This window comes from Corylus avellana, chromosome ca7 (genome assembly GCF_901000735.1).
Source record: "Corylus avellana chromosome ca7, CavTom2PMs-1.0".
In the NCBI taxonomy this organism is placed as follows: domain Eukaryota; kingdom Viridiplantae; phylum Streptophyta; class Magnoliopsida; order Fagales; family Betulaceae; genus Corylus; species Corylus avellana.
In genome coordinates, this window is record NC_081547.1 from 11,969,479 (window position 1) to 11,985,848 (window position 16,370).

At 33.0% G+C, this 16,370-nt stretch overlaps 3 protein-coding genes across 3 annotated transcripts; 1 reads left to right on the forward strand and 2 right to left on the reverse strand.

Annotated features, from left to right (window-relative positions):
• Window positions 1-1,647: 1,647 nt before the first annotated feature.
• Window positions 1,648-3,429, reverse strand: LOC132186499 (GDSL esterase/lipase 1-like). Its single transcript, XM_059600477.1, has 5 exons — window positions 3,076-3,429; window positions 2,864-2,994; window positions 2,504-2,734; window positions 2,152-2,395; window positions 1,648-2,067 (listed from the first exon to the last, which is right to left on the reverse strand). Exons 1-5 carry the CDS (start codon window positions 3,338-3,340, stop codon window positions 1,811-1,813), a joined length of 1,128 nt encoding a protein of 375 aa, XP_059456460.1. The 5' UTR covers window positions 3,341-3,429; the 3' UTR covers window positions 1,648-1,810.
• Window positions 3,430-6,424: 2,995 nt separating this feature from the next.
• On the forward strand, window positions 6,425-8,648 carry LOC132186503 (GDSL esterase/lipase 1-like). Its single transcript, XM_059600482.1, has 5 exons — window positions 6,425-7,278; window positions 7,359-7,483; window positions 7,587-7,817; window positions 7,918-8,161; window positions 8,256-8,648. Exons 1-5 carry the CDS (start codon window positions 7,017-7,019, stop codon window positions 8,492-8,494), a joined length of 1,101 nt encoding a protein of 366 aa, XP_059456465.1. The 5' UTR covers window positions 6,425-7,016; the 3' UTR covers window positions 8,495-8,648.
• Window positions 8,649-13,958: 5,310 nt separating this feature from the next.
• On the reverse strand, window positions 13,959-15,508 carry LOC132187869 (GDSL esterase/lipase 2-like). Its single transcript, XM_059602302.1, has 5 exons — window positions 15,235-15,508; window positions 15,025-15,149; window positions 14,654-14,884; window positions 14,313-14,568; window positions 13,959-14,217 (listed from the first exon to the last, which is right to left on the reverse strand). The coding sequence occupies exons 1-5, from the start codon at window positions 15,506-15,508 to the stop codon at window positions 13,982-13,984; spliced, it is 1,122 nt and encodes a 373-aa protein (XP_059458285.1). The 3' UTR covers window positions 13,959-13,981.
• Window positions 15,509-16,370: the final 862 nt, after the last annotated feature.

Here is a 16,370-nt window from a genome sequence, read left to right on the forward strand (position 1 = left end):
ATTTAAAAAGAAGAGCTGCAAAATCTTAAAGATAAAATAAAAGAATAAAATTTGAAGTGTACTTTTCTCTCAAGGAAAAGGAACTTGTAGAGAATATGTTTCCTATCGTCTCTATCGTCTCTATTGACCCTTAATTTACATAACGACCAAGTACGAAAACAAATAAATAAAGGGTAAATATATTAGAAGTTCTTGAGTCAACGCGCTCAAATTTTTATCTCATTAAGTCTTTTTTTTTTCGAAAATTTACTTTCTGGGTCAATCGAAATGTCAATAAAATCTCTACCGTCAAAATTTTTTAACAGCTGTTAATTCCAATCGAAACACACTGTTTCACCTCATTAATATATTAATTTTTTATTAATTTAATTTAAAAATTAAATCTAAAATAAATAAAATAAAATAAAAAAAAAAAAAAAAAAAAAAAAAAAAAAAAAAAAAAAAAAAAAAAAAAAAAAAAAGAGGAGGAAAGCTCTTCCGATGATTGGAGAAGATAGAGGGAGTGAGGAGAAGATAAATGACAGTAAGTGTGCATTTGGGAGTGCGTTTTTAAAAAAATAATCTGCGATTTTAAACCAAATCGCAATTTTAGGGTGTTTGGAATTGCGATTTTAAAAACGCAAATTTTAAAATCGCAAAAAAATCTGCGATTTCCATAAGCTGATTAGAGTGTGCTTATTTGAAAAAGTGCGAATTTAAAACAAAATCACGATTTCTATTAAAAAGATATTTGACACAATAGTTACCTTTTTTAGAACGGGAATGAAAAAAATACCAAGAATACCCACCTAAAATATATTAAAACCCTTCTTTTCTCTTTTTATTTTTATTTTTTCTTCATTCTCTGTCTTGTTCATTTTTATTGGTAATTTGGTCATGAAACCGCAATTTTATGCTAATGTTATCCAAACACTCAATTGATAAAAAAATACTTTTTAGTATGTTTTACCAAACGCCTGTACGATTTTAAAAAGTAGCGATTTTAAAAACGTAATTTTTAACCAATTGGTTTTTAGATGAGATGGTCAAAGGCCCGATCCAACACCCCTCACACAAGAGTGTCATGCGTACTCTAAGAGAAACGACACTCATTTAGCAGCAGTGGAAGCTAACTAGGAGCTATGATATCAATTGTTGGGGAGATAAACACCAAGAGAGTCAAATAAGAGTAAATTAATATACATATTAGAACACAACTTTTAGCCCAAAAGCCTAAGCTTATGGGCATGAGTCCACTTAGGTATATTAACCACTCTTATTCTTTATACTTTTCTCAATGTAGGACACAAACCTTACAAGTGTATGCATAACAGCGTTGATAGGCAAGAGTTAGAGCTAATACATAGTTATCAATCATAGGAATAGGTTTGTCGTTGATGACTTGCTTTTAAAAAAAAGAAAAAATCATATCAGTGTCTTTTTTCCATTGAAAATTCTGTACTAGTCTCTTTTTTCTTTTTTTTCCATAGCCTGCTGTTCCCTTATTTGAAATGTTAATGATACACTGTTCTCCAATCTCCATGCAACATATTTGTAAGCCTATTACTGCAGGTAAATGTATTTGTAGTAAAGGAAAAGAAAATTTAAAGGATTTGAATATATAGCATCTATACGCGCGTACAGTGCATCGACATGATTGAAAACCATGTAGCATTTCACCAGAGTGCAGATATCATTAGAAACTGAAACAAAATTAGAACATCTAATCCTTATTACTTTAATGCATCTTCGAAAATACATAGTTTAGTTCAAAATCTTGAGCATACAAGCTAGGCAAGTGCAGTAAGCATAATGCGTAATTGCTTGTGGGTTAATTAATCTCGCTTTGCTTCTGTCCAAATAGTGCTTTTAGATTGTAAGGCCATGTGACATCAAGATTTCCATTCCATAATAGTTTGGCTAGTTGCTCGTTAGCCTTTTCAGATGGATGAGCAGAGTCAAAAAACAGATATTCACTGGGGTTCCCACATAATTCATACTGATCTTTGATTGATCTCTTCCCTCCACAGCTTTGAATTCCTCTGTATGGACCACTTCCACAACATCCCATCTTCCCTTCTTTGAAACCTTCATAGAAAAGGTAAATTACAAATGCTTTTAATCTATGATTAAAAAAACTATATTCTGAAAATGAAAATGGCTATTACATACCATATTTTAAAGGGTTATTCATTCCTTCGGTGATAAAATTGTAGAGATTGGTATATGAATATTTGAATCCTTCCAGCTGGCTCGTGAGGATCTGGAGGGCATGAGAGAGTGCTTTATTATGCCGTTTAACCAGTGCTGTAATTTCCTCACTATTTTCTGGCATTATTGCTTTCGTAGATGGAAAATAACCCGCTGGTGGCAAGTTTAGAAACCCAAATTTCCTTCCTCCTTTCCTATGTATTTCCTGACATATCAAAATATAATTACAAAGCACTTTAAAAATGAAAACCAAGAATAATCAAAATCAAGTATGTTTTAAATTTTGGATTCAACAATAGGCTGCTATTATTACTTTGATCACAGTTGTGAAGTTGCCAATCACCATATCTACATATTCTTCATGCGTGGAAAATCGAAGCAGGCTGGAGTTTGTACTGAAAGGGGCTGCGTAATCGTTGGTTCCAATGCTAAATAAGTAAACAGCTCTGGACAACAATTTCTTTGTTTGTGCTTCACCAAGTGTACGCTTCAACACCGTCTCCATGTTCTTGAAATATTTAAGTTGAGTGTTTAGGTCTATCACCTGATAATGACGAAGACCACAAAAAAAACAACAAAAAACAAAAAACAAAAAAACAAGTGCAAACAGAATCAATTAATGCGCTGCCATCAAGTGAAAATATTTGATAATTAGATATAGAAATACACATACCCATCCCCGACGAGAGCTACTTTCAACATTAAGAGCACCAGCTCCTGCTGATGCAAAGTTAGCCCCATCAGTATATCGAGGATAGGCGGGATGTAGATACGGTAGAACTAAAGGCAATTTTGCATACTCAGCTGTAGCAATAATGTTTCAAAAGTCAATTGTGCAACAATTGATTCAGGTACCAAAGAAAGAAACCCATGATTGTATATTACCTATGAAATCTGGAATTAGACGGCCATTAGAAGCTCTTCCAGTGGGGTACTTGAAGAAGGTTTCCCCATAGGGCCAAACATTTGCCTGAAAATTAGTGGTAGTGTTGATATAGTTATTGTTTCCGGCATCAAATAATGAATCCCCGAAAATGAACAGGGCAGCAAGTTCCTCCGGCAGACAGGTTTGGGCAAGGCATTGGGTAATTGGGAGAATAAGGCATGCACACAAAACCAAGAAACAGAAATGGAACCTTAAACCCATCATGTTACAACATGTTCAGTACCTTCTGCTAATTTCTCACTAGTTGTAATTTTCATTTATAGGCTGGTTTCTGCTTGCTTGCCGGTGAGGAAAAATGAAATAAATCATTATTTTCATTAAAATATTGGTTGTGTGAGCTAATCACACACGAAGATTGAATAAATGGTAGGTTAATAAGGACAAAAAAGTACACAATCACGGGTCTAACATCATATTGAACGTGTTTGTTGTGAGAGGAGGTGTTGAAAGGTGTGAAGGAGTCTTGCATGCAAGATTCTTCTTTTGAGAGTCTTTTTACAACTAATAAAATAGTTTCTAGGCTTCACCCTTAACGTCCCTAACTAGAGACTTAATTAGCCACTCATGTTCATGAAAATAATCAAAGTGCTAAACACTAACAAATCACAAATAATGAAATTAAAAATCACAATGTGAAGAATTGGCTTGCATCCAGCTTGCAGAGAAACACCACCGAAATAAGAGTAGAGATTTTTGGCTGCTAAGGAGAGTCAGCCAAGCGTTTGCCAATTTTTTTTTTATTTTTTTTAATGGAAGAGGACAGAGGTTACAAGGGAGGAAGCGTCTGTCAAATTTAAAACCGAAAATTATTGATCAGAAATTGATCAAATTATATATCAAATTCACTGGCCTCCATGAATCATTGATCTGAAATCGGTATCAGCAAAAGTATATAAAACCGAGATGGCGTTTTGAAGCATTAGCTCCAAATTTATGATGTCCGAATACCTTTAGGGTGATACCATCCTTAAAGAGTTAGCCTTTCACCTCTAGATTTTAGTTTTGAATCCAGAAAAGAGTTTTGAGGCATTAAAACCCAAATATTAGCTAATGAAAATTTAGCTAATATCACTCAAAATATCTCACAATACAACTCAAAAAACTTGCATTTTCTCATGGAAATTTCATCAAACATATAGAATGCAAAAACATAAACATAAACACCAATGGCGAAAAAAAAAACCAACAAAAATCTTTCTTCTCATATAAACGTTTTTTTATATAAATAATAATAAAAAAAGACAACAGAATTTTAATTTCCCTTTTTTTTTTTCTTTTTAGATGCAACAACGTCAGCGTTGGACAACACTGGACTGCCTCTAGGATGCCGGATAGCATGACTCCCGAAATAATATTAGCGCCCTAGAAAGAAATTCTGCATTTGTAACAGCTCTAGCACCTGCAACTGACTCACCAGAATTAGAAAATGTCCAATGAATCTCTCTCCTTTTATAGATGAGATAAACCTTTTTTTTTTTTTTTTCAAAAAAACAAATTTTTTAAAAAAACCAAAGGGTGAATAAATACAATTTTTTTTTGGAATAAATTAAAAAAATTAGTCATGGTTTAAATTACAAATCACTCATGTGGTATAAAAAATATGGATAAATGAAAAATCAAACCGTGTGGTTGGCCAAACCGACTGTCACCCCTTTCCTCTTTTTTTTTTTTTTTTAAAAAAAATATATATATATTTTTTAGTTTTTAATTTTTTTAATTTTTAATTTTAGTTTTTAAAAGAATAAGGGTATTATAGGAATATAAAAAAATATGGCCTTTTTGACACACTTTGGTAATTTGATGGACTACTTTAGCATATTTGAAACATCATGTGGCTCTTTAAAAAACGGCTGTTAATTTGAGAGGCTTTTTCCTTCTCCCACGCTCTTAAAAAAAAAAAAAAAAAAAAAAAAGAACACCTTTGCATTTCTCCACTAGCTAGCCGTTGGGAAAGAGAGAGAAGCTTCTCCCTGTCTTCTCACTTATCTTTATTTTTCGAGAATTACTAGGCTCACAAAAAGATTTTATAATTTTTTTTTTTTACAATATAATGTGGAACAACACAATTGAAAATGAGGTAAATTTAACTTTTAAGAAATCTATCATATTATGCCACATCATGTTGTAATTTTTTTTTAAAAAAAAAAAAAAAAAAAAATTATTTGTAATCTTTAACATTTTCCTTACTTTTCACATTTGTTGTTCTCTTCATATCGGCAGGTAAGGAGTAAGAAAAATTAAACCATGAATGAACTTGGACTCTTCAACCATGTCAGTACTTGCGGCCCAAGCTTCAATATTGCAATTGAAAAAAAAAAATTATTGTAATCTTTAACATTTTCCTTACTTTTCACATTTGTTGTTCTCTTCTTATCGGCAGGTAAGGAGTAAGGAAAATTAAACCATGAATGAACTTGGACTTTTCAACAATGCCAGTACTTGCTGCCCAAGCTTCAATACAATTATTTCGTAAATCAAAATTGTGCTCTCCTCAACGTATACAATTATAATAATGGAAGTCAAGAAAAGAAACGGATCCGACATACTTTTCTCTACCTATGGCCGGCCATGACAATCTTTGTTAAGCTGGGCAAAGAATTATAGAATATATGTAAACCATCAACATGTACAATGTACATCATTATTTTCTACAATACATTCAATGCGGTCATGAGTACTAACTCTCTTTTTTCGTCCTTATCAATAATACCATTTATTTATTCAATCTTGAACGTACGTATGCAGTGACGGAGTTAGGATTCAATTCTTGTAAGGGCGGTATTAATAAGTTTTTTTTTTTTTTCTAATGAGGAAATAAATAAAAAATAATAGTTAGCTTTTGCATGTAGACATTCACTTTACCGTTACTAGTAAAATAGTTGCATAAGATATGGTTAAATTTTTTTTAATTTTTTTTTTTTTTATCTGAAAATTACATTTACTTTGTATTTGATTTTTTTTCCTAACAGCATAAACTAAACATTGAGTGGATTAGAGAAATTTTATTGGGTGGGTTTGATTTTTGGAGCTCGGTAGTGTTGGGGTTTAATTTTTTGGCAATGGAAAGTGGAGGAGTGATTTTGATTGTTGGAAATTTGTAGTGGGTGAATTTTCTGCAGGTTTTATAAAGCAAATGGGTTAACCAATTTTCTAACAGCCCATTCCGCTTAGCCCAATTATAATCAACTAACAAACTAACCAAAACTCACCATTTTCTAACTTTCTATTTACAAAATTTAAGCAGCTTCTCTTATAATGGATGCCAGATGCATTCCACTACTTTTCCAAGCTATTCTTTGTCTCACACGTGGCCTTGAATTGCGTGCTTGGTTTTCAACTCACACCTAACGCTTCACCTCTCAAATCCTCAATTCATCTTCTCCCTTTCTTCTAAAATCTAACCCGGTCAACTCAGGAAAAAAGAAAGGAAAGAAAAGTGAGTATTAGAGACTGAGAGACAGGTTTTGAGAAAGAGGGGAAGGAAATGGTGAGAGAAAAGTGAGAAAAAGAGGGGGAAAAAAAGCAAGAGTATAGAACGAAAGAGAGAAGCTGAGATTACTCACAGAGTCAGTCATTGGACGCTGTAGGAGGTTTCTCTCTTTTCCTTGCTGACTGTCCGACTGTTGGCTTAGGAACTTAGGGTAAGTTTAATTTTTTTTTTTTACCAGGGGCGCCCGCCCCTGGGTCGCCCCCTGTATATCCGCCGCTGTACGTATGTGATTAGCTCACACGCCCAATTAAGCAATCAGCCTGTGCTGAAAGTTCAACTCATCTCAGGCAAATTACATTTGATTTTTCCTCACCAGGAACCACAAAACAGGCTATAAATGAAAATCGCAACAAATGTGAAATTAACAAAAAGTACACAACAGGATTTAACATGATGGGTTTAAGGTTCCATTTATGTTTCTTGGTTTTGTGTGGGACTCTTATTATCCCAACCAAATGCCTTGCTCAAACCTGCCTGCCGGAGGATCATGTTGCCTTGTTCGTTTTCGGGGATTCACTTTTTGATGCCGGAAACAATAACTATATCAACACCACCAATGATTACCAGGCAAATGTTTGGCCCTATGGCGAAACTTTCTTTAAGTACCCCACTGGGAGACCTTCTGATGGCCGTCTCATTCCAGATTTCATAGGTACGTAAGATATAGTTACAGCCGGGTTTCTTTCTTTGTTGCACAATATTTGGCTTTTGAAACATTATATCTTGTTGCAGCTGAGTATTCAAAGTTGCCATTGACTCCACCATATCTACACCCTGCTGGTTATCATCGATACACTGATGGAGCTAACTTCGCATCATCAGGAGCTGGTGCTCTCGTTGAAACTCATCCAGGATTGGTATGTCTGATCAAGTATTTGCAGTTGATTGCAGAACATTAACTGATTATTATTTTTTATTTTTATTTATTTATTTATTTTTGTCTCGATCCGTTCTTATCAGGTGATAGACCTAAACACTCAACTCAAATATTTCAAGAATGTGGAGACGATGTTGAAGCGAAAAGTAGGTGAAACACAAGCCAAGAAATTGTTGTCGAGGGCTGTTTACTTAATTAGCATTGGAAACAACGATTACTTAGCCCCTTTCACTACAAACTCCAGTGTGCTTCTATCCTACTCTCCTCAAGAATATGTAGATATGGTGATTGGCAACTTGACAACCGTGATCAAAGTAATAAACAGTAAATGTTGAATTAATCCAAAATTTAAAACCATCTTGATTTTGATTATTTCTAAAGTGTTTTGTAATTATACTTAATTTGATGCGTCAGGAAATACATACGAAAGGAGGAAGAAAATTTGGGTTTCTAAGCTTGCTACCGCTGGGTTTTCTTCCATATACGAAAGCCTCAGCACCAGGAAACAGTGAGGAAATTACAGCACTGGTTAAACGGCATGATAAAGCACTCACTCATGCCTTACAAATCCTCACGAGCCAGCTGAAAGGATTCAAATATTCATATACCAATCTCTACAATTCTATCACCGAAAGAATGAATAACCCTTTAAAATATGGTATATATATGTCATAGCCATTTTCATTTTCAGAATATAGTTTTTTTAATCATAGACTAAAAGCATTTGTAATTTGCCTTTTCTATATATGAAGGTTTCAAAGAAGGGAAGATGGCATGTTGTGGAACTGGTCCATACAGAGGAATTCCAAGTTGTGGAGGGAAGAGATCAGTCAAAGAGTATGAATTATGTGGGAATGCCAGTGAATATCTGTTTTTTGACTCTGCTCATCCATCTGAAAAGGCTAACGAGCAACTAGCCAAGCTATTTTGGAATGGAAATCTTGATGTCACATGGCCTTACAATCTAAAAGCACTTATTGAACATAAGTGAGAGGGAGATTAATTAACTCACAATCAATTATTCATTTTGTTTACTGCACTTTCCCTTCTATATATGTCTTCTTTTGAAACTCGAGAGTTTGTACTAAACTATATATGCACTTGAGAAGATGCATTAAAGTAATAAGGATTGGATGTTCTAATTCTATTTCAGTTTCTCTTGATATCTGCAATATATCATGTGAAATGCTACAAGGTTTTCAATTTTTGTCTATGCACTACTCATATGCTCTTCAAAGTCTCTTTAAATTTTCTTTTCCTCTGCTCCAAATACATTTACCCATGGTTATTGGCTTGCAATATTTTGTATGAAAAACAATCTATCATTAAAGATTTCAAATAAGGAAAACCAGCAGGCTATGGAAAGAAAAGACTAGTACATAATTTTCAAAATATGCCTCATTTGAATTTCGATAACTTCATTAATAAGTACATTTAAAAAGAAGAGCTGCAAAATCTTAAAGATAAAATAAAAGAATAAAATTTGAAGTGTACTTTTCTCTCAAGGAAAAGGAACTTGTAGAGAATATGTTTCCTATCGTCTCTATCGTCTCTATTGACCCTTAATTTACATAACGACCAAGTACGAAAACAAATAAATAAAGGGTAAATATATTAGAAGTTCGAGTCAACGCGCTAAAATTTTTATCTCACTAAGTCTTTTTGTTTTTTCGAAAATTTACTCTCTGGGTCAATCGAAATGCCAATAAAATCTCTTCCTTCAAAATTTTTTAACAGCTGTTAATCCCAATCGAAATACACTGTTTCACCTCATTAATATATTAATTTTTTATTAATTTAATTTAAAAATTAAATAAAAAATAAATTAAATTAAATTAAAAATTAAAAAAAAAAAAAAAAAAAGGAGGAAAGCTCTTCCGATGATTGGAGAAGATAGAGGGAGTGAGGAGAAGATAAATGACAGTAAATCTTTTTCTCTTTCAGATAATCCAGCTTTAAACCTCTCAAGAAACAAGCTTTCCGGCCAAACCAACTTTATTTTGCCAAACCAACAAGCTTTTTCTCCTTTATTTGGACTCATCGGAAACCCAACTCTCCGGTGAAATCCCACCAGAGATTGGCAATTTGAGGCTTACTTCACTCAACTTGTCCTCCAATCAACTATCTGGGAAAATCCCATATCAGTTTGCGTCTTTAGAAAGTAAGAGTTCTCTACTTTTGCATTTTCTTCTATTTCCATTTTTCTTTTGTTTTGAAAGTCTGGGTTTTCAGTGTTTTTGAGATTTTTACTTTGGAGGCCTTCCAAATTGGGATTTGTTTCATGAAGTGGGTCGTCTAATTTTTTGTTTATTGGTATTTTTGGTCATTTTGGGGGACTTTGTACTAGCTTTTTGTTTACAGTAGGATTTCAATATTGTTGGGAGGTTCGCTTTGAAATCTCTGGGAATGGGGTCTATTTCATGGACTAGGTTGCCAGATATTCACTGAAAAGTTGAATCTTTTAGGCTTTTGGATATATTGTTGATGTGGATCTTTGGTTATTTTGTGGGATTGTGTTTGGATTCTGCAAAAATGAATTTAGTTTTGTGACTTGGGTCCCCAAAATTTTGGTGAAAATGGGATGTACGAACTCCAAAATTAGACGACCCATGAATTTGTTCTAGGTAATTTTGTTGCATTTTCTTCTATTTCACCATCTGGGTCTTGTCCCTTTCCTCTGAACCAAGCTTGTTCGCCTAGTGGATTTCTCGCTTCGTGCAGAAGCCATTTGCCCATTTGCATTTTGGGACTTGGGAAGGTTGCTCTGTTTTCCTCTGTTCAAGACAACTTCTAGGAACATTTCTTTGTGGATGATGGAATTACATTGCAAAATTCATAGCATCTGGGAAACCATTGTGGATGATGGAATTACATTGCAAAAATCATAGCATCTGGGAAACCAACCTTGAAGAATATCAACAAGAATGTCCACATTCCTCGGTCTTATAATGTCCACATTTGTAATAGTAGCAACACTCAACTTTCTTCATAGAGTTAGACTGCGATCGGTCTCTAATTCTCAATTATCTTTTTTAATGGATTGACCTCTAAAATTAATAAGATAAAAAAAAATGAACTATTGCCACCCAAAGGTAGGATACCTTTCCAAGATCAACCAACCCCCAATTACTGAAGGGAAAAAAGAAGAAAAAAGAACAAAAATCAAACAGGTTTTCATGCAGTACAATTTTCAAAAGAAAACTATTACATATTCATTTTTAGTCTAGCTCTTGTTTACCCTTTTTTTTTTTTTTTTTTTTTAAAAAAAAAAAATTTATGAGTCACACAGATTTAATAATAAATTTATCAATCTTTTATACTGAGATGGATAAAAAAGAAAAAAGAAAGAAAAAATCTCATGAGCTCTAGATTTGAAAAAGGTTACACTAAAACGACAAAAAGTAAACAAGGAACAAACGTACACAAAGGACAAAAGATGCATAAATATTACTCGGACCTCATTCAATGTATTGTACTGAATTATGATTTTATAATTCAAAGATCATAGGGAAATGTCTCCTCATTCAAAGATGGCTTCTTCTTTTTTTACATTATCGCTTACTTTAAGGAAAGCACAATTTCCATATTCAAAATAATTGCGTTAAAGCTTGGGAAGCAAGATGCCACTTGGACCTTTTCTTGACAAGCAAGTGTTTGCCAACCCTTTTTTTTTTTTTTTTTTTTTTTAACAAAAAATCAAAAGAACCCTTTAAAAGAATTAACAAACACTACACATTATTGAAAAATCCAAGTTCATTTGGCGTTTAGTTTTGAATAATAATAATAATATATATATATATATATAAGAAAAAAAGAAAAGAGAAGAAATATAAGGGGAAGACCAGAAAGAGATGAATGAGCTACGTCTTATATATTGAAGTATTATAAAGTAATATTACATAGATCTTTATATAAAGAGACAAGAGTAATGAAGAAAAAAAAAAAAAAAACTAAACTAAACTAAATTAGATAAGAAATAAACCCTGAAAAAAAGGAGGAATAAATTTAAAGAATATTCATAACTTGAATCATTCTTACTTGCTGATAAGATGCCTCTTCTATGGTCATAATGCACTAGTATTGCTTTAGTGATATGTTTCAATCATCATTTAGTCTCGATTTGATGTATGTCATCAAGAAGAGATAAAGAATTTCTCAAGTTCAAAAAATAGGAAAGAATTTAATTAGTTATAGTTGGAATGATAAAATTATCATTTTATATATATTTTTTGGACAATTTAAACTAACGGCATCCCCTTGAGATCCAAATTCGTCATCAAAGGGTGCCACTCTTTCCTCTATATCCCTCTCTCATCATAAAAAGTTCATTTGACCAGTAAACGTGTAAATTATTTGCGTCAATGATGGAAGGCTGTTCAAGAGTCAAGATCAATTGACCAGAACCTTTGACCAGACCCTTAGTTAGAGATTCGACTTACATGCTGTTATTTTAATGGTGTAGCTTAATCAACTGTTAAAATTGAATATTAAAATTAACTTACTTTTAGAAGCTTTTAATAGGAGAGAAAAAATGAAAAGAGATTTTGAAAAATTCAATCTTAATTGTTTATTAAACTACAGCATACATGCTGTTATTTTAATAACAGCATGTAAGCCCAATCCTTCCATTAGATATATTTGTTTTGGCCTTGTTTGGTAAAGGCAAACAAAAGTCCACTTTGGGTGTGTTTGGAAAAGGAGTGGACCAGACCAAACCGAAAATTCCAAATTTTGTTTTTTCAAAATCAATTACAACATTCTTACTTTTTATATCACGTCAATCATTTTTTATAACTATTCAAATAAAAAAATCACTACAATAAAGGCAAACAAAAGTCCACTTTGGGTGTGTTTGGAAAAGGAGTAGACCAGACCAAACCGAAAATTCCAAATTTTGTTTTTTCAAAATCAATTACAACATTCTTACTTTTTATATCACGTCAATCATTTTTTATAACTATTCAAATAAAAAAATCACTACAATAAAGGCAAACAAAAGTCCACTTTGGGTGTGTTTGGAAAAGGAGTAGACCAGACCAAACCGAAAATTCCAAATTTTTTTTTTTCAAAATCAATTACAACATTCTTACTTTTTATATCACGTCAATCATTTTTTATAACTATTCAAATAAAAAAATCACTACAAAATGAATTTTTTATTCTTTTATACAAAACATTCTTACTTTTTCTCTCACATCAATCAAATCTGCTATAGTTCCGGTCCACTTCCTTAAGTCCACTCTTTTTCTTTATTTTTATTTTTATTTTTATTTTATTTATTTATTAATATTCTTACTTTTTATATCACATCAATTAATTTTTATTAATATTCAAATAAAAAAATCACTACAAAATAAATTTTTTCACTTTTTTTATACAAAACATTCTTACTTTTTTTCTCATATCAATCAAATCTGCTACAGTTTCGGTCCACTTCCTGAAGTCCACTCTTTTCTATTTTTTTATTTATTGATTAATATACTTACTTTTTATATCAAATCAATTAATTTTTATTAATATTCAAATAAAAAAAATCATTAAATAAATTTTTTTTTTCATTTTTTCATATAAAAAATTCAAAACGTTATATTACATCAATCATTTTCTAATACACTAAAAAGGCCAAAGCCTATGCCAAAGAAGGCTTGTCTCTTCGATGTCATGCCAAATATCTTTTCCTGACATTTAATAAAAATAAGTTTAAAAAAATAAAATCTGAAGTAAAAGAGACTTTTTAATTATTAGGATTGGCTGAAGAAAAAAAAAAAAAAAAAGGTTAAATATATATTTTTCTCATAAATTAAACTAACTTGGGATTTCAAGTTGTCCCAACACCTGTCATATAGTTGAATAATTCTAAAACTGTCCTCAAAAGGTAGTTCAATTGGTTGTGAACCACGTCTCATGAACCAGAGTTCACTAGTTTGATGGGGTACATTATAAAAATTAAAACATTGGAGGTTAAATTGAAAATTGACTCAAATTTTGGGAGGGTAAAGTGTAATTTTCGCTAAAAAAAAAAAAAAAAAAATCGGATGTATTGTGTCTTTTAAAACTCATTAGCTAAACTCGATAAAATAAGTTTTGATTAGTCATTTTGCATAAAAAAAATATACATAAACCACTTTGAATGCTCTTAGAAGGAATACATGCCTACCAATGTATATTAATTACTTATTCTTATTATTACCCCTCACAAATGAAATCCAACCCGAGCAGCACACTCACCACAAACCAGAATTATAATCGTTATTCTCCTCATGATGATTCACAATAAGCTTCGAACAACTTTAACTTTTATTTATTGTAAGATAATGTAATAAGGGGATTTGAAATACTCAACATATTTATTAAATTCAGCCTATTGGTATCATCCACCCACACCTTTTCTTTCTTTCTTTCTTTCTTTTTTTTTAATTTATTTTTTTTGTTTTAATAATTACATGTATGATTTTCTTGTAGTTTATCACATCTACAATCAGAGCTCAAACAGAGCTTTGAGATTGTAAGCTCCAGTAACATCGGGAGTTCCGCTCCACATAAGCTTAGCAAACTGCTGGTTTGCCCTTTCAGACGGATGACCAAAGTCAAAGAACACATGATCACTAGCATTCTCACATAATTCATACTCTTTCACTGATCTCTTTCCTCCACAACTCGGTGTTCCTCTATATGGACCGCTTCCACAGCATGCAATCTTCCCTTCCTTGAACCCTTCACAACATAATTACAACAAAGTTGCTATTATATTTAGTCTATCACATTGGGATGTAAAAGAAAAAATTACCACAAAAATGTGCATGGCATACCATATTTTGAAGGGTTATTTATTCTTTCACTAAAAGCAGAATACCCATCGGCTATTGAATATCTGAATCCACTGAGCTGACGCTCTAGCTTCTGGAGGACTTTAGGGAATGCTTCATTATGCAGCTTTGCTAGTGCTGTCATTCCCTCAAAGCATGCACCTGTATTTCCTGGTTTTAGTGCTCTCGTGGATGGTAAACAACCCAATGGCGGCATGCTCAGAAACCCGAATTTCCTTCCTCCTTCCTTGTATATTTCCTAGCACATCAAGATACGGTTGATTATAACCAAGAGGAAAGAGAGGAAAAAAATTTTTTGGTTGAATGGTGCTAATTTTTCTTACTTTGATCACAATAGTCAAGTTGCCGATCACCATATCTACAAATTCTTGTTGAGAAATGGACTGAAGCAGGCTGGAGTTCGTAATGAAAGGGATTGAATAATCGTTGCCTCCAGTGTTAATTAAGTAAACTGCTCTACCCAAAAATGTCTTGGCTTCTGTGTTGCCTAACTTTTTTCTAAACAACCTCGCCAAGTTCTTGAAAAAACTTAGTTGAGAATGTAGGTCTGTCACCTGTGAGAAAAGAAAATCTATTTCAGAAAATATCATTAATTTTGTTGAGGAATAATCAAAAGCCAGTGAGGTCTATGGAAGGATTTGGAATCTGGGTAATGTGTTGCTCATATAAAGAGGTATGGCGAAAGATCACATACCGATCCTTGTTGAGTTTCAACAAGAGCACCAGATCCCGCTGATGCGAAGTTTGCCCCATCAATATAATTACGATTATAACCCGGATGTAGATATGGCGTAATTAACGGCAACTTTGCATACTCAGCTGAAAAACAAAGCTTTATCAGTCAATTTAACAACAATCAATATCTTAAAGAAGAATGAGACGTAACAATTAATATCGATCTTACCAATGAAATCTGGGATTATACGGCCATCGGAAAATCTACCGGTGGGGTACTTAAAGAAGGATTCACCGTACGGGCCAAAATTTGCCTGGAAATTGGTAGTGGTGTTGATATAGTTATTGTTTCCGGCATCGAAGAACGAATCCCCAAATATGAATAAGGAAGCATGTTTTTCCGACAGGCAGAGGTTACCGCCATCCAACTGAAGAGAGTTGGAGAAAGGGAAGAGGAAAGCCAGTAATAGAGATAAGGTGTATAGCTTTGTGGGCGTTGCCATCTTCTTCCCTGATATTTGGATGATTCAAAGGAAGAAAATGGCATCTTATAATGGCATAGTCAACGTTTTCTAGAAGTTCTACCATGGTGTTCTCACTGTTCCGTGTAAAACTCCCGCGCGGGGCCCTGTGCTTTTCGTCATCAACTCTTGTCATGTTTGGTCGAAATTTCCTTCCTCACATATTTTCAAACACATGAAAATATAATATTAATTTATCATGAAAAGTATTATAGATTGTTGGACTTATCTTATGAGATTTCTTATAACTATTTCATACGGTAAAATAGAGAGTTTTAAGTCGATATAATAAAACATTAAGAGCTCGTTTTGATTTGCGTTTGAAAAGCCTAAAAATGTGTTTAATATTCAAAAAATTCGTTTGAATAAAAAAGTATCTATTAGGTAAAAAAAAATTGAAAGTACTTTTAAAGGTCCAAAAAGCCAAAAAATAATCAAAATTCACTTTTGACGAGATTGTGCTTGAGAAATAGAGTTTTTAAGTCAAAATGATAATAGTAGCTTAACGGTACATTTGGTATTGCGATTTTATAAATAAAAGGTGTGATTTTAAATCAAATCGCACCCTAGACCGGCTAATTTGAGGTGATCGAACCACCCCCATGACCCTTGGGGTTGGTTCGACCACACCCAAGGGCCAACTAAAAAAAATATATATATAAACGGTTGGCCTTTGGGGGTGGTTCGGCCACCCCCATGGCATTTGGGGGCGGTTTGCCACCCCCAAACCCTTGTTTGAAGCCACCCATAAAGGCAAATCTTATAGATTTGTTTTTTGTTTTGTTTTGTGTTTTGTGTTCTTTTTTTTTTTTTTCACTCATTTGGACCTTTGGGGTGGCCGAAG